Genomic DNA, 18,582 nt, shown 5'->3' with positions numbered 1-18,582 from the left:
GAATGAAGGGAGACCTGAAAAAGGAAATAGGCTGCAGCAGTGTAGAGAAAATCTTCCGTCAAGACCTCAAAAAACTGCATTACATTAAAAGCAATTGATGTCTCACATACGGGCCTCACACCCTGATGCATTCCATTTTAGCTACATACATGAATAAATCCATGACCTTATTAAGGTATGGATGGACAGACAGACGTGTAACAGAATGATCCAGCTCAATAATGCACACTAGCCACATTGACAAACATACAGACTTTAAAAGTGGCAGGTGAAAGCCAAAGTGAGATAAAAAATTGTCCTGCTTTGATCCAAAGTGCCATGCATAGGTTCCTGATAGATCAGAATGAAGAGTATAAAAGAGCAGCTAAAGAAAGACCACCACTTTGAAACATCAGTGTGTTATTTTAATGGCTGAGGAGGGTTTGGAAAATTTGATGATGTGATAATGTTTCCAAAGAGGGGAGTTCTTAGCTTTTATTGCTGACTGGCATTTGGAGGATAGTAAAAACTCTTCAGGGCTCTGAGCTAAAAATATGGTAAAAAAGACTCTTAAACTTTGGTTTAAAATTAAAACAAAACACAATTTTACCATTTTTTTTTCTTTTATCCTAGCGGAGAATTTGGTATCAGTAAACTTTGATTGCTAAAATTCAGGAGTTTAACTTTCATTCAAAGTGTCCTCATTGTTTCACTGAGTTATTAAATTCTGACCACCTGATGACTCTAACAACAAAATGTCTCAGGTGAGTGTGCCTTGGGTTAGCATTATCCTCTGTAGGTTAACATCCCACATCGCTTATGTGAGAAAACTGGTTTGGCTGTTGACTTTTTTTTTTTTAAACATTATACATACAGAAAGGAACAATTTGAACGCAAGCCCCTCTCAAGCCATTTAAACAACATTATAATGTAATTTTAAAGTGAGTGGTTCTTCCTTTGAAACCATCTGAGAACTGATGTAAACCTGGTAGATGCTACAGAGACACAGCTAAGACAGGAAATGCTCATGTGTAAAGTAAAAACTTACTAATGCTTGGATTCAAATAGCGCAACACATTCATTCAAAAACCCTAACCCCTCCTCACCCTGCGCTGGCATCTAATGTATGAATATTGCATTTGTTTGTTAAGCTGATTTTTTTAGAATGAGACCAGCGAGCTAACTGCCCCTGCCTTAAATACACCAAGCTTAAAACCCAGCCCACATATTCATACTTAGACATCACTCTATTGAATGTACTTCTAGGTTAATTAATGGCTCATTAATGTTCACTTTCAGCCAGGTGGAGACAGAAACATGGTGAAAGTGTAGCGTTCTCCCATGAGGTACCACAGGTTAGGAGAAACACCGCCAACAGGTTTGTGGTTCACTGAAGTGTGTGGTCACAGTCGTGAGAATATTCTGTTTGCTGAGAAGCATCGATCTGTTACAGCACCAGGTGTAGTTAGGGGGGCCTTTTTTTTGCTTTTGTTTTTTGGCCCCTGAAACATTGAGATGAATGTACCCTTTTACCATTTCAAGTCTAAGGCCTGTTCACACCACTAAATAATACGTCTGAAATCATGACGACATTAAAAATGAGATCATTACTTTAAGTTACCATGTATTTATATATTTATATGCTCATTCTGGGTTAAAGAAAACTATTATATCTGTACAAAGTGCAAACCATACCACATTCCTACTCAGTGATGCATACAGTAGTAGACTACAATGTTGCCAAAGGCAATTACTTGTTTCCATGTACAGTATTGACAGTTCTGAAAGGCGCTTTAGATTATTTTCATCTTGCTCATGGAAAGAGGAGTTCTTACACTATAGACTTTGTCAATATCTGTACGGACACATTTATATATCTGTATTTATAGTCTCTGATTTTAAAGGGTTTCATTCCAAAACTCACCATCACCTCGAGAAAAAAGTATTCCACCTCAAGAAGCGTTTCATAAAATACATTTCTATCCAAAAATCTCTCAAGAAAAATAAAGTTTAACAAAGCACATCTGTTGTAGTCCTGTTCCTGTTCTCACCTGTGTGATTATTTACATTAATGTTCACAAACAGATGTTTTACAGCATCTTTTGTGTTTCTTTTCTGCCTGGAAACAATCTCCATACTCTCAACGTGAAATCCCTTATGGCTACATGTACTTATGACTTCAGATAAAAACCCTTATATGACTCCAGCTGTATAAAATATGAGGATTGCAGAGGAATGATTTAAAAGAACGTTTTTAGCTATTATTACAGACAATCAATGCCACTAAGTCCTAACACTCAGCCACAGTTATTTGGGAATGAAACTCTTTGTGTATGTGTGTGTGTGTGTTTGTGTGTGCATTGTTCGAGCACATCAGCTCAGATTCAGTATCTGTTCAGTGACATTTTTTGGATTTTCTGGTTTTGTTTTCACCGCCGCTAAGTGCTTTCACAAGCAGCCAGCTCTTGACTTTCCCAAGATGTGTATATGTGCAGCATTACTGTGGATATCTGGGAAGCACACTAACTTCCTGTTAGCAGGGATGCAAAGATATATCAAGCATTTGTCTGGAAGGAAGATAATTGGATGGGAGATTCTGTCAGTTGTCATGCAGTCTGAACGCATGTGGGTGCTCAGTGATCGCCCGTGCCAGAAAACATTGCCTATGTCAGGATGCGATCACCCTCCACTCTTATCAAAGTCATCTTTAATTCTCCATTCTGTAATATAAAACAAAAAAAATCTGGATTTGGCAGCTTACCAGGCATCTAATATGACATAGATGGGCAGGTCTTTCTTTTCCTCCAGTTAAACTCAAAATTACTCAAAGCTGGCTGCTGATATTCAGCTTCATAGTTAGTGAACAAAACCATAAATCTAGAAATGTCTCCTAACAGATACATGTAGTGCTCATTTAAACTCAGGCACAAAGAAAATAGCTGCATTATGTTCCGTATTGGATGTTACGAGTATGGATGTATCATTGAGGCCTCTGTGTTGTACGTGCAGGAGATTGCATGCTGGATGACAGCTTTTGGGAAGACGCCATCCTTTCAAGCGGCTTCTTCCCGTTCGTGGGAGACTTGAGACTTACTTCAGAAATGGAAGACTTGGATCTGCCGACGTTTAACAGAGTGCGGCTGAGGGAGCTGGAGGGCTTGGAAGACTCCTTTGACTTCGTCTCACCGAGGTGAGTCTCTGAAGACGAGTTTGAAGACCCAGCATCCCCTTTGCTGTTATCGCTCCCCCCGTCCTTGGCTTGTCCGTTCTGCTTACTCGTCCTCTCTGAGGCCTTCTTGGCAAGCAGGGAGCTTTTGCCTAAGTCAGCTGACCGGCGGCTTTCCCTTTGTCGGAGGGCACTCTTGAAGAATGATAACCCTTTTTCCTCAGTTTTGCTGCTGCGCTGTAAGTCCCTGGTGGAAATGCTGGGGGAGCGCAAGCTGGTGACAGAGGAGCTGCTGCTGGAGCTCCTCACGAATCTCCTCTCAGTCCGGTTGCATTCCCCACTTCTAGACAGTGAGGCGCGAGCGACCGAACCCCTGAGATTGTCCACCAGGGGGCTTGTGTGCATAGAATCTCTGCTGTAGCTCCTCTCCACCATCTTTTTCCGGCTACTGGCAGTCGTTTTGTCAGCCACGCTGGGGTTTTTCTTTGTGGTTGGAGAGGGGGACGCTGAGGACTGAGGTGTAGAGCGGACACATTGCTTGTGTTGTGGTGTCCCCTCCTGAGGTTTGGCTGCCTCCTTTGTTTTGGAGGGGGTTCCACTGGGTGTAGATGGACTTTTCTTGGCATTTACACCCTTCTCCTTTGTATTGCTCATCTTTTTGCCTTTCACAGGAGTACCGGAAGACGTCTCAGTGCTGGAGGTCTTATGAGCTGAGCACAAACGTTTTTTGGAGGATTTTTCTGGCTCCACTTTGCTGGAACTCTTCGTGGAGCTGTCTGCCTTCAAGGTGAATCCCCCAATGCTGCTCTTGCGTTTCTGTTCTTTGGAGGGTGTAGCTTGGGAGGGTAAAATGTTTTGGTCTATAGCTGTGATCTGGTTGTTGTTTTCAGTTTGCTCATTTTTCGTACTCTTCTTGTCCACTGGTGTGGGAGCCCTGCAGTACATCATGTCCAGGAACCGTTTACTGTTGTCCTGCTCACTGAAGTTGCTCTCCATCATGGACAGAGGGGTTCTGCTGCCGAAGTAGCGCTCGTGTCTGCTGTAGCTGCCAAAACAGGAGGTGGAAACTTTGTCATCACAGGCCTCTCCAATCCTCTCCAGAGGAGGAGAACATCGGGAGTCGAGGGAGAAACGAGAGGGAGAGTTGGATCTCATTTGCAGCTTTGTAGACAGAGACCAAGAAGGCTTTATCCCGCTGTCGCTGAAGGCTAAAGGGCTGGCAATGGACGACCTGGAGGATAAGCTCTGCCGCTGGATGCTCCTCACAAATGGGCGGACAGAAAATCCTCCTAAAAAGAAAACATTTGAGACAGAATTTAAACTTTTGTACAATTAGCAGCTGTATTTTACATGTTTCTGCCAAAAAGAGGTGATTCTTGAAATAGTGCCTCAAAAATGACCAGGAAATCAAATTTAAATTTTCTCTAGCTATAGGCAAGAACAACAAAAAAAGAGATATGTCTTGCAGCATGCTTTGCATTTTGTGCACAGACATCACTTTGGAGCATCATCAGTTATGAGAGGAAAAATCACCATCATCTTCACTGCGTTCTCCTGGAAACTCCACCGACTCAGCCAGTGATGCCAGAGAGGTGCGTCTGGATGAGGCTCCAGAGGCCAAGCTAGCAGGCCTACTGCCGGGCAACCTGTTAACCCAGTGGTCACACAGGGATGAACTGGTGGATCCTGGGAAAAGATGATACAAAGAAAACGCAACTTAGACAGCAAGTTAATGATTTTTTTCCCTATATATTCAACCTTATATCAGAACGTTAAGATTCATAAAACATACTGACCTGCAACTGAGCTGTTAGCTGACCAGGAGGGAATAGCTGTCCTCCGCTGGTAGAAAAGTATGTAGGCCGTCTGCTGACACACGTCATCATCAGCTATTGGTGCGACCTCGCTGTCATCGAAGCAGTACCACTGACCATCAATGGAGTTCTTGCAGTAGGCTGTGGAGGTGAAGCAAAGAGAGCAATGGATCAGTATGAAGAAGCACTATCACAATCAGTTTAACACCGTAACAAGTTTTTACTGTGTTACCTGTGTAATGGCCCCCATGCATGTTCCCGTGATGGTTGCATACAGCGTACAGGTCGTACAGGTAGTCATCAGGGTTTCTCCCCAGGCCATAAGGGCGCCTCCATGGTGACCAGTGGGAGGGTAAACTCCAGCTGCTTTGGCTTCTCTTCACCACATGAGGCGCCATGTCCATGCCCATCAGGGGAAACTTCACCATGTTTTGCATCTTCACTCTTCGGTCTCCTTCCTATAGAAACACAAGGAAAATCATCAGTGTTTGAGAAACACACCACACAAATATAACTCACCAACTACCATAATGTGATTTCTACTATAAGTTAGAACCAACAGATCTGTACTGTGAAGTAGGATTTGAGGTAGAAAGGTGAACATAAAGAACAGCCCATTCCTTAAAATAGCATGAGGTCTACAGATCTTCACTGTCTGAAATGATGAGGTCAATACATAAAACTGGTTCATGACATGTTGGCTGGGCGGACCTCAAACACCAAGGTCTAACCATATCTCTGCCCCTGTTAGGCCTCCAGAGGGAATCAGAGGGAAGGGTGTTTGTGGGGCATGGAGCCTTAAAGGGACAGCAGCTAAAAAAATGAGGTGTCAGATGGAGGTTTAAATAAGGTTTTTCAAAAACACCAGTGTGAAAAAAATAGGTATTTTAGGCTGTAAATCATTTAAAGCTTCTACAGGGATACCAAAGGGACAGTATAAAGCCCAGAGAAGCACAAACCACCCTATTTAATGAATCTGCCTCTGTCATTTTAGTATGATTCTGTTACGATGACAGGTTAGTGATAGATGTTGATCTTTACAGTGAAGTGCTAACAATAGAGACTGCTCACAGCACTAAAACCTTGTGCTGATTGAGCTGAATGATATACAATTAGATGTACTCAGCAAGTTAGTTTAAATTCTCATATTCATTTTTATTATTTCCACACTTCTCTGTCTGATACTATCAGGGATTAAGCTAAGGTCATACGTCTAAAACTGTCACATTCACCCCAGAATAACTCTGAGCAACACATTATGTAAGGGAATAAACAAGTCGTTCTGGATGGATTGTGCACTCGGGGAAATTTTTAAAGCCCCAATTTTAGTGAGTGTTGTTCTTCTGAGATTAAAATTTAAACTTCATGCATCTCTAAACGTCACAGTTTGTATTGAGTTTGTAAAATGAGACGACCCCTGTCTGCGGACTTGTTTATGTTTGTCATCGTTCAAGCTGAGAACTCTGGGTTTACCTATTGAGTTGATAAGCAGCTTCATGTGACCTCTCTTGGAGTTCTGGTTTCCCACAGTAAGTGAAAACAGATGACCTAGAGCTTACCTTGATATGATTAACTTGTGGGGTCCCAGTTTGTGTAAGACATCTTGAAAAATACACACTTGCTCTTATCCTTATTTAGAAGTTACCTTCTTAAGCCAGCTACACAGAATACTAAGGATTACATCTGTCCACAAAGTGTGACCATTTTTTTCAATGCTGGTTTAGATATTGATGCCAACAAAGTAGAAGTTTTTTTTTAAAAAAGGTGGTGGAGCTGAAGTACCTGTCTGAACCTCTTGAGATGCAGTATAAGCACATCCGGCAGCGTCCATAGGCTGAGCTTGATGCGGCCCTGCTGCAGCTGCTTGCAGTGGGGACAGCGCCAGGCATCGTCTGGGGCCAGCTGAAACACACACACACACACACACATACACAGCTGAGGCAGAAGCCATCAAGGACAAGCTCCAACCACACTGCTTATAAAAGAGGCCTCACACAGGAAGAGGCCCTGAACTTTTCTCTCACTTCTTTCTGTTCTACTCCACAGCAATCCCTGGCAAGCCAAACCACAGTGTATATCTGTGCGAGCTCTATTCCAAACATAGCATTAGGAGGGAAACTCGGGGTGAAACACACGGAGTGAAAGGCTTTTTGAACTTGAGCAGAGGAATAATAAACCAGCAGGGTGGAGACAACTTTCGAGGTTCTACTTTAAAATATACTAACCCTTCTCTGCACTGAGGAGAAGCTTGTATATATTTTTCAATGTCAAACTACTGACATGCAGAAACTTAGTATGTGTGTCTGAGTATGAGGTTAAGATGTTACCTGCTCCTCCTTTGTGTAGAGATGGAAGCACTGAGCGAGAGTGCAGGCCTGCGGCTGATGATGTTGTTCCCTGTGCAGATACACACTCTCAGCATCAGGAATGTACTCCTCCTCAGTGTGTCCAAACAGACTGTGGGAACATGAAGCAAAGGTGCTCGGTCATATAATCGAAGCAGTCAAGTGAGGATCATGAGACCTACTGGTATAAAATTCAGACTCTGAAATATTTGATATAGTCTGTGTAGTCATCCTTCGCCATCACTACAAATTTTAGATTTTTTTTTCATGTACAAAGTATACAGAAATGTCATCAACTTGTCATGATATTCTTCAGCCGAGGAAACCACAAGTGTTCGTGTTTGAGTGTGTAAAAACACACAACATAGTAATTAGTTCAAGTGAGGGAATAAGAGCAGACGCGTTGCTGACTGCGTAGGTGGAACCTCAAACTCTAGTGTTTACTTTGTTTAACACACAACTGTTTCCACTTTAACTTAATTACAACTTATTAGAAACAGATAGGTTGAGTTTGTTTTCATAAGCATAATGTGAGCGTTTAACGTTTGGGGTTATCCTGTACAACACAGACTGCCACCATTACTGAGCTGCTGCTCACTCTGAGCTGAGTTCTCACTGCCGTACCTCTCTGATCACATCAAACTGTTGATCAGTGTCAACAATCACTGGGTCAAAGGAGAGGATCACATGACCTTACTGACCGAGACCTATTGATACATCAGACTGGAGCTTGTATGTGCCTTTTACACATGAATTGAAATTGTGTACATCTACCAAGCTACCATCAATAAACCCAGTAACAAACCAAAGAATATCATCAGATTTGGACAATTTCACTCACTAGTCCTTGGTCTCTTTGTCCCACTCCACCACGATCTTCACATGTGGGGGGCCCCCTTGTCCACAGGACTTATATGCTCTGTAGTAGAAAAAAAAGTGGAAAGGAGCAAATTAAGTGATCATGACAAGTGACGTTCACAAACAGAGTTTTAAGGTTTGCTTTGTGATGACCTTTTAAAAAAAATAAACAAATAAAAAGGATCACAGCTCCTATGAGGAACTTTAAGTTTGTCTTGGCTTTGGTGCCCCTGGTGGACAAAGCAGTCTTTGCTCATTTCATCCTGTGCATTTCATCCTATTCTCTTTAAGCAGTGAGATAAACCAGGCCTCAAGAACTTTTCCCTTGTAAGAAAAGGCTGTGTCAGCATCTGACAGTTCGGTCTGACTCCTAACCCCCACCAGGGGGTCCTGAGATTTTAAATAACAACAAAGAAATTGTGATTTTTCTTACTTTATTGGGTCATAAAAAAGGCATTAGTGGGAATTTCAGTGGGATCTATAACTAACTAAAACCTCCTCAGAGAACCTTCAAGTTTAATAGCGTGAATAGCTTGTTGTGTCATAAATGAACACTTTGTCATCCGTTTTTAATCAAAGTCAGTAGTAGAAGAACCAGATCTGTAAAACAACATGTCTGTAACTTGTTTTACAGTTTGCAAACTTATCTAGGTGATGAGCCAAATGCACAAAACCAGCATTTCACGAACAGTCACAAGCGTGTTCAGGCATGTCACACCAGAGAGCCTGTGAGAAACACAGCTGATAGTGGCGTGTGTGTAACGGGAAGATTAGAAGGATGAAACAGATGTAATTTTGACCTCACCCCAACACCAAGAAGCATGTTTGCTTTGATTTTAACCTAACTCATTCACCCTTTGTCTCAAATACTTTCTTCAGTACCCACGTAAAGCTAGATGATGAGGGGCAACACAGTTTAAGTGTAAACTGGCCTTACAGGTATAACCAGCTGCTTTTTTCTTAACATGAGCAGCTTAGAGAGGACTTGCACCAGATTTCTAAAAGCAAGTGGTTTGTTAGTTTGGATTACATTCGTCTCTGTGTCATGAACCAAAGTGTACATTCAAGTCTATTTCCATCAGACTTGGAAAAAAAGGACAATTTTACGTGTCATTATGCAATACAAGTTTAGGGTGTTTTTATGCACACCCCAAAAAATAGTGCATAGTTCTGTCCTGAACTGCTCTCCAGTTGCTCACAATAATCCCTGCACTTTAATCTAAAACAGGACAAACACATTATTTAAACAGCTATGTGTACGTTTTGGAACCAAAGTCACCACACACTTTTACCTTAGCTCTCTATGCAGAGTCAAATGGAGCTTTTAGTACTTCATCAAAAGATATTCATCTACACTGCATGGAGAGCTACGTCTTTGAATGCATCTGCTTTAATAAGCTGTAAATAGACTATGTATAAAAAGAAGATGAACTGACCTGTCCACAGTGGGATGACACAGTGGTCGCTCATCTTGAGGAAGGAGGTAGGTGATACCAACAACGCCAACCACCCGAAGACTGAAAGGTCCAACCTGCATAGAGACACTACTTTTAGTATTTCTGTGAGATTAGTGCATCTGGCTTATACTTCTGTGAAAACCCTTATTTATATAGCTCCTGTCTCTTTAAGACACAAACCCCCTTCTTTCTGATTGGCCAGTTCTCTAGAGACCTGTCCCTGAACTTGGTGTTTGAGGACTGCTCCTTCAGCAGTCAAGAGATTCTTTTGCAATAATTCATCCTTTTAGCAAGTCTTGTGAAAATCTCATAGAGATCTTGTAAGATCTCATGCTTTTTAAAATTTCTTTAGACAAACTTTTCAAACAGTTTACATACAGATTTGGGGTGTCTACAACATATTATGTATTAGTATGTAGCTGTTTGAAAATTTGCACAGTATGGACAACCAGCATTGTTCCTTTATACCCATGTTTACAATAATTGAAATAAGAACACCTCCTCTTAAAGACCTGTACCAACTTTAAAACCAAAAAAAAAGGTTATGCAGAATGAACATGCAATGCAATCTTGAGATGCATTTTTTCCTAAATGTTTTCTCCAACATGCTTTAACATCTGGCTACCTGAATGTAAACGCCGGGCCTGAGCAGATGACGCATTTTCTCCAGGATCTCTTTCTGCAGAGCATCCCAGGTCACAGTGCGCTCCATGTACAGTACAAAGGGGAGGCCAAATCTGAAACAACAAAAGCAAAACCATATTTGTTAGGTTTTACTGAACTCTGAAGAGATAAAGAACACATTTGCTCCATAAAAAGCAGCTTAGCATTTCAGAAAATCAAATGATTTGATTGTAGTACCTCTTCCCTTGATGGCCAGTACAAGCTCGGTTACACACCAAAAGGATCATTTTTTCTGGTCCCAGGTTTTTATTAGGGGATGCTGTTAGAGGAGTCATGGCACCCTGCATGAAAGATGGAGTCCTGCTGATTTCTGTCCCGTACTTCAAGTTGTTATGATTCAAGTTTGCCAGAAGACTTCCTGTTAAAGGTACAAACAAGTCACCGTGAATGAAATTCTGTTATATCAGGTAGAAAAACCACACAGAGAGGGAAACAAAACATACCTCTTTTTGTGCGTATGTTTTCCAGTTTGAAGGTCTCAGGTGTCTCAAAGGCAAATATGGAATCACTCTCTTGAATGATGTCAAGATCATCGTCATCATCACAAAATGAGCGATGAAAACCATCATAATACATCTCAGTCAAAACGAACTGAAGGAAGACAACAAAAATAATTACCATTACTAAATGTATTGAGTTCATTTGATATATTTTAATGTCTGTCACCTCAGATAAACCCTACTACCCAGACATATGCAAACATGGCTTCTGGATCATTCAGCTTGAACATTGTGTGACTGTAACATAGCCTTGCTGTGTCAGACCCTGAGCTGACAGAGACAGGAATAGCACCTGGTCCATGGGGATCTTGGTCTCACGTGACACAGCATCTCTGAGACGGTAGACGGTGCTGTTGAGGGGAACAGCGACTCCAATCCTCATACAGTGAGAGTACTTCCCCTGGTAGACCACTGTCACATACAGGGGCCTTGTAGAAACAAACAAAACAGATAAAAACATACTTTAATAAGAATGCAGGGGTTATTTCTCCTTCAAAGTAATGATATTTCACTTGAGTGAAACTTTCTTTTCCTCCTAACTTGCAATCTAGGGTCTTAAATCTCAACTAAAGACAAAACTGAAAATTTGTTTTGGTTCAAAATTTTAACTTGCATATCCTTCCACACCTGTTTGCCTCTTTCAACACCCCCAATCACCCTACTCACTCCTAACACACTCGACCACATTCCTTCTCCTGTGACATTTGCTCCAGGATTTTATAAAGCTGTCAAACAAACATGCACAGTTGAAACTTTAGAGATATTCCCCACACCCCGGAGGAGTGGGAACGCCAGAACAACATCTATGAATATGAAAATCTTATACTGTTTTTGCAAAAAATGAGTTTGTGCAAACGCAGTTACCAGCTTGTCAACTTTAAATCATGAAGGCGCATACAGTAAGCACCTACCGTGTGTGCGGCAGTGGGATTGGTAGGGAAATGCAGAGGAAGGGATCAAACGTATTGCTTTGTTTTTGGCAATGTGGGCAAGTGAGAGAGGACCTGTAAAGGGGAAAAATGTAATCTCTTCATAAATAGGTAGAGTGTAGCCATACTGGAAGAACAACACTTTTACTAGACATTGAACGCACCTGTACTGTGCCTGGAAGAGTTCTTGTACAAATGAGCCGGCAGAGAGGGGAGGGGAGGGGCCCTCTAAGCTCTGGTCATCCTCTTCAATAGGTGGCTGAACACATGAAAACAGGTTTTATCAGTTTGATTAACACATCATTATTCCAGTCCATCAGGGTTTATGACTGTTATAAAATCCCTCATATCCTCTTGTTATTGTCTGGTGTAGAGGAACAAGACCAGGCAAGCCTGGTTAAGCCAGGCCGGGATTGCAGCTTCTTGGTCAGACATAAGTGTCAAAGAGTAATTTGAACACACAGAAAGAATACCCTTAAGAAACAAACTATCATAATTCCTCTGAATTCACCTTAATGACGGGCCTGCTGCCAGGGTTGGTTGTGTTGAGGTCTTCATGTACTCTGTCAAGCAGCCACAGCAGAAACTCTTGAGCATCATGTTGAGCATGCCCTTTGAACTGGGTGGCATTTTTTGACACAGCATTCTGCAGAAACATTTATGATAAAAAAAAACACAATATGTTTACAAATCTTGATATTTGTGATTTGTGATATTTGCTGATATTTATATCATTATCTGCAGATTCTGCAGGGTTTAAAGTTTTACCTTGAAATCTCTGCTATGTTGGGGGGTATATTCAAACGTCCATAAAGCTCGCACAAGTCCTGACAACTGCTCTGTTACCTCTCCCTTGCCCAGAGGACCTTTCTTCTGAAGATGTACCCCATTTGTCTTTGGTTTGTCCTCATCCAGCTCCTCATCTTTGTAGTGCTCCAAGACGAGGTACTCAGCGAAGAGTTCAGTGTTACTCAGGCATTGCAGAATTGCATTCATGAAGCAGGTATTCCCGTGGTTTTTGAGACCTGACACTCCAGGAATTCTCTCTCCAGACAGAAAACCCCCCAGGTCTCCATCATCCATGGGTACATCTTTACTCCCAGACTTAAAGGTGGAAAAGCCTCCATCATCTTTGTCCTCCTCTGATTGCACTTCAGATCCAAAGTGGGATAAAGCTGTGAGTGTCCTCAGGACTCTGCTCATAAAACTGCCCACAGAGCGCACAGAGCCCCGTCTGAACAGCTTCTTGCTGAAGCTCGACTTCTTGTCCTTCGTTGCGGCTTTGCACGACATGATTTTTCTTTCACAGGCGTTCAACTCAGACTGATGTGTTGTTAAGAAGAGCCAGAGCCAGGGTACTGGCTCCTGTCTGCTGCTCCATTTTTTGTAAATGTAGGCAGCATGAACCCAGTCTAGTTGACGCTACAGCTTGCTGACAGCTTAAAATTCACTAGCTTACCTTTAGCTAGTAGTAACATGATACTTTAGTTGTGGAATTCACCACCGTTAAATTCTATCAATTAATGAAAGAAAACCGTAAAACGAACCCTTTCCTAATGTACTGACAATGCGTACTTACGTAATAAGTACATAAATGGAGCAAAATCATTGCGGAGCTCGGATGTTTCAGCCTGCAACTTGCTCCAGAGTTGCCTTGTTTATGCGGTTTGGAGTCCCGCTGCAATGAATCAACGTCGGTTACGCTGAGAGCGAAGACAGCAGTATCAGCTAATTCAGCTAGCGTTAGCGCTAGCTACAATAACAACAGGAGCAACAGACACAACAACAGTCCTTTACGGTCGATCTGTCGTTGAGCTGCAGACACCGGTAGTCCGCCATGGTTCACAGTTGGAAGCCGTTAAATTAGGCTGAGTGTCCCAGACTTAGTAAACCTTACAGTTGTCACATTTATGAAGCCACATTCGTGCTTAGCTACCTAAAGAGCAGAACCGTTTTACTTCTTCTTCTTCCTTTTCGTCTTGTTTGTGTTGGCATCTGGTTCAGTGGGTTACTGCTTTACTACTGCCATCTACTGGACTGGAAAAGGAGTAGCCACGAGGCAGTTGATTAATTTTGCAAACCCCACTTCTTACCACAATACATAATTAAGTGGGTCTCTTATTAAATGGTTTTATGTGGATTTTTCTCTCAGAATCCATTTTCATGGGGAAAAAAAAAAATCGTTTGCAGCTTTTGATTAATTGCTTTTAATTGTTATTCTTGTGCAAACAGAAAAAATAAATATTTGTTTAGGGTAAAAATGATTTTAAATCCAATCATATCTTCTGAAAACAACTTTCTTGTATCATTCCAAGCATACTGCATTTGTGAAGTGCATTCTTGTATTGCATCAGGTTATATTGCATCCTTATATATATATATATATATATATATATATATATATATATATATATATATATATATATATATATATATATATATATATTTTTTTTTTTCAAAGAACTTTTACATAAATGAACCTCTACAAAAGCTGGCCTTTCCCCTACAAAAAGTATACAAATACAACTGAGATCAATGAAGTATGCCCATGACAAAAGAACAATGTAAAACAGCTTGAATTGATTATGAAGAAAACTAGAACAACATGATCAATATCTCTGTCTATTGTCTTTTTATCCTTTAAGAGAAGATCAATGAGCATGATATGGTCAAAAGAAGACACAGTCCAAATGTGCAGAAACATACATTCAAACTTCGTCATTGCAGTGATTTGGGTGTTTTATGCATTATCCTGTATATATGTTGTCTGTGTTTGGAGACAGTGATGTGGTAATGAAGTATGAAGATAGTAGAGTGTGAAAGTACAGGAATTCAAGATGATGAGAATGAAAACATTATGAGTCAGAGGTATATTGAGTGTAAGTATTTTCATCGTATGAATCATCTTTTCCTCTATTCAGGTAGGAGAAGGAGAGGGTTATAGCTTGAAGAAAGAGTAAGGACATCTACTGTTGAGTTTAATAAATCTGAAAGAAGTCAATGTGAAGGACTTTGCACTTAAGAGTTTTTCTTGTCCAGCTAAAACTTATTTTTGATGCTGTAGAGTTCAGCTTAATTATATTTTTTCTATTATTAATTTGTTGCACTATGGGTGCAGAACAGGGACTTCAGCTAATATGAATTTAGACAGGAATTAAGTGATCAGGAAATGAAAATTCTCAGTAAAGTAAGGTAATTTGAGAAATGAGTACTTGTTAATGGAATCTATCTAACTATGCACATAAAGTCAGCTTCTAGACATCCCATGTGGCTGCTGTGTCACAGTTTATTTATCAGACTCAGTTGAGGGAGTCTGTGTGTGTCAGGAGAAACTGAGCTGCTGTCAATAACAATAGTGCAACTTTTCAGAACTTGACAGGTTTGGGTTTTTGAGTTGACAGTTGTTTTGTGCTGTTGAGTGCTGATTAGCTGCTTGTTTTCTCGCTGATATGGGGGTTGGAGGGAGCTGCAAGTAACACTGGTAGTTTTTTTTTTTTTAACTGATTTAGATAGCATTTTTGTGTAGAAAGGCTCTATCAGTCTGGACATTCAAATAATACTTGACTGCAAAAAGTAAAGTCAAACAACATCCCAGTTGATTTGTGTTATTGATTTGCTGTCTGCAAAATGATATGCTCTTCTTGTATTTTTGAATTTGATTTCAAACTTTTTCTCCCCAATCCACATATTGAGAAGAGATCTGGTCAGTGTTATATCTTTGCTTTTGTTAAAAGTTGCTGGTGGGTGGGTGTTTGAATGTACCATAACGTTTTGAATTGTGTCATATAATACCTTATCATAACATATCTCACTACAAAGTGTACTGTACCGTAGTGTGCCATTCTGTATCTCATAGTAAAGTACCATACTGTACCATATTGTATCAAATAACTTGGTGCGTAATATAGTGTCTCTATGTAACTATGTCACTGTGTATCATGAGGTATACTTTTTATGTAGCTATTTTTTAAATCACTTTCTCCATACTTTCATTTCTGAAATGTTAAACATAACATTATGCTTTTTTCTGGTGTAAATTTATTTAATCTATTGCTAATATTTTATGCTGTTTTTACTGTAGATCTAGAGCTTCTGTTCCTTTTTTTCCTATTTCCTGCTGTTCTTTTTTTTTGGAAGCCCTCAGTAACAGTATCAATAACATAAAAGGACACCTTATTGTAGCTTTAATTCTTTAGAAGTTTGTTTATATTGCATGTTGGTTTTTAATGTTTGAGAAGTAAAGTCTCTTCTCTACCCCGAGAGTACAGCACATACACATCGCTCGCCACTTGGTGGCTGTACATGCATGTCAAACCTCATGTTCACCATGTTTTCATCGCCATACTGTATGTGCTGCTGCCTTGTACAGTTTGAGAAAGCATTAAGCAGCTCCTAACTGAACAAAATGACTTGCATATCATCTGAAAATTGCAGCTGTTCTGCAGTTTGCTTGGCTGATGACCTGCTGCTTTCTAAACTGTGAATTGCACATTTAAAGGGCATCAGCAGAATGAGCTGCATCATTGACGTGTAATATGAGCAGTAAACAATGTTTCTGTGACTAGGAAGTAATCAATGTACCATGCTGTTCATGCAGCTCCTAGTGACTTTAAAAAGCAAAACTGGCGGGGTCAGCCACGTGGATAACTGCAACTTCATGCAATTTGGAGATGCAATTATAAGAGATGATAGCATTGGAAAGAAAGGAGGTTGGTGACACATTAAGGAATTCTTGCAGTGACACAAATGAATAAACCATAAGTAGGAAATGACCTTTGGACGACCCAGTGAATAAAAACTAGAGTAGAAACTGAAGGTAAGAAAGTTTGTCCATTTGACACTGATTGGTTCTGTAATCTTTGTAATTCTGGAGCCAGCAAAAAAACTCTCATTTAAAATATATCTCAAATACTTGATCCATTACCACTGTACTTAAATACTAATGAGTGCCTGCTGTCATCTCTCTTTTCTTCTTGGTTATAGCTAAATCCTTCACATATCAACTCTTTGAGCAGTTCAGGCCAGCGGGGGAACTTCTCTAATGATGTGTCCATGGTAACAAGGGTCACATGTGTCCTATCACTCAGGAAAGGCATTTGCTCAACTCTGCTGCCATTTTGAATTTATGTCATAACACATCAAATCAGGATCATCAAATCAAAGGAGTTTAACCGTTAATTTTTCCCTTTGTTTGATTGGTTTGTTGCGTATTTCCATGTCTTTTGTTGCATCACTTACCCATCTGTTCACACCTCAGAAAGCCCTTGTGGATAGGGGGAAATGCCCCTTTTGAGCTCACACTGGTGAAAAGACAACAAAGAAACGAAAGAAGCCCATAGCAGGAGCAATTATCCAATCCTAACCCACTCGAAAGGCAACTATTTATTTCTTTAAGCTGGAAAACAGGGGGTGTGTTCCTTTTGACTGCTGAACTGCAGCTATTATCATCTTAAATGCCCCAGTGTTTGCTCAGCACACTGACAAAATGCTGCCGATTGCCTTTTCACATTCACAGGCTCCAAAACTGCTAGTTAAACCACCCTGGTTTCTCAGCAGGGATTTTCTATCATTCCAGAACATGATGAAAGCGTCAGACTGAGCTCTTTAAGGAGGTAAACAGTGATAGGGAAACTCCTAATTGCAGGATGCTGACGAGCTATGACTCTGATGAAGGGTTCCATCGGTAGATTGTCAGACCTACGCTGTGATACGGTGGCTTACTGCTGCTTCTGATATAATGGTCATGTGTGAAATAATTTCTGTGCGTAGAGAGGATCACCTCTCCCCCTACAAGCGTATAATTAATGCTCCTGTGGCTATTTTAAGCATCCATGCACATGCCCTGGCACTCATGTGTCCTTATGTACACACAGAAGAGTGAGGGGAGGAAAAAAACATCATGTCCTTTGATTCCAGGGGCTTCAGATTGCTGTTTTTCAGCTGTTTATTTGCTTGTGTGGTACATATTACTGCAGCAATGTCACTGATTTAGCATGGTATGACAACAGGTGTTAATGCCAGGAGGAGTTCAAGAATAAGAAGCATAAGGAAATCCATAATTGGAGTTCTAATCCCGTTCTTAATCCTTCATTAATCACTAGAAAATTAAGGTTCAAGAGTAGTAATGCTGATATTTCCCAGTAGTTTATGAGGATTTTTAGACTAGGATTTAAAATGTTAAATAATTAGCTACTAATGCAAACATAAGGTGAAAATAACAGGCTTCGGAATACTCTCTTCTTAAGCCAGTTTTTCTACAGAAACCCTCACCAAACAAGCCAGATGTGTTGTGAAATAATGCAAAGTGCAATAATATGCACACAATGATGATGTGAACTAATCAAAGCAGTTACAGGCATTAAAACAGCAGTTTTCTGGTGACAAATTTGGTTCTATTTACATTTTTTCTGTCGTTTTTCCGGAGCCTGCTGTGACTTCTTGGCTTCCTGGTGTCTGGCTGATATATCGACATCCTTAAAGTGACTTTCCCCCTGACACTAAGGCAGTGGAGGAGCTCATTGAAGTGACTACAGTAGAAGTACACGAGTCCACGTTTGACTGACAGCTGAACTCCCTCCGTCACTGAAAGGATTTTTCTCGGCGACGTCCCTCAGCAACAGTCAAATGATGCCTTCAGGGACACACCGGAAACTCCCGCCTTTTATTTAACCAAGGCGACTCGGGTTGGAAATAACAACACAGTTCATTAAAAGGGAAAGTAAAAGATGGACAATGTTATTCTCAAAGAAGTATTATGTGCATTTCTATGCTTTTTGGTAAAAATAATACGTTTTTTTGTGCTCTCAACACAATTCAGAAGAAATATCCCCAGGATTAGTTATAATATATT

The 18,582-nt window shown here is 40.6% G+C and overlaps 1 protein-coding gene across 1 annotated transcript; it reads right to left on the bottom strand.

Moving 5' to 3' along the window:
• Positions 1-774: 774 nt before the first annotated feature.
• usp31 (ubiquitin specific peptidase 31) lies at positions 775-13,697 on the bottom strand. Its single transcript, XM_074696341.1, has 16 exons — positions 12,501-13,697; positions 12,244-12,378; positions 11,897-11,991; positions 11,715-11,807; positions 11,096-11,231; positions 10,747-10,894; positions 10,481-10,661; positions 10,245-10,356; positions 9,599-9,693; positions 8,146-8,223; positions 7,287-7,416; positions 6,742-6,861; positions 5,192-5,417; positions 4,942-5,100; positions 4,679-4,831; positions 775-4,434 (listed from the first exon to the last, which is right to left on the bottom strand). The coding sequence occupies exons 1-16, from the start codon at positions 13,023-13,025 to the stop codon at positions 2,960-2,962; spliced, it is 3,861 nt and encodes a 1,286-aa protein (XP_074552442.1). The 5' UTR covers positions 13,026-13,697; the 3' UTR covers positions 775-2,959.
• Positions 13,698-18,582: the final 4,885 nt, after the last annotated feature.

Source organism: Halichoeres trimaculatus, unplaced genomic scaffold (assembly GCF_033239565.1).
Source record: "Halichoeres trimaculatus isolate MK-OKI-2021-1 unplaced genomic scaffold, fHalTri1.1 fHalTri1_scaffold_20, whole genome shotgun sequence".
NCBI classification, from domain to species: Eukaryota; Metazoa; Chordata; class Actinopteri; order Labriformes; family Labridae; genus Halichoeres; species Halichoeres trimaculatus.
The sequence above is the reverse complement of the archived record's forward strand: the minus strand, read 5'-3'. Positions and strand labels throughout refer to the sequence as shown.

Excerpts from the sequence above, each read along its gene's own strand:
- usp31 (XM_074696341.1), bottom strand. The coding sequence starts at position 13,025 with ATGTCGTGCAAAGCCGCAACGAAGGACAAGAAGTCGAGCTTCAGCAAG. Across the intron at positions 10,895-11,095 it reads CCAAGATCCCCATGGACCAG|TTCGTTTTGACTGAGATGTA; the intron begins GTGCTATTCCTG and ends GTCTTCCTTCAG. Across the intron at positions 8,224-9,598 it reads TGTCATCCCACTGTGGACAG|AGCATATAAGTCCTGTGGAC; the intron begins GTCAGTTCATCT and ends TTTCTACTACAG.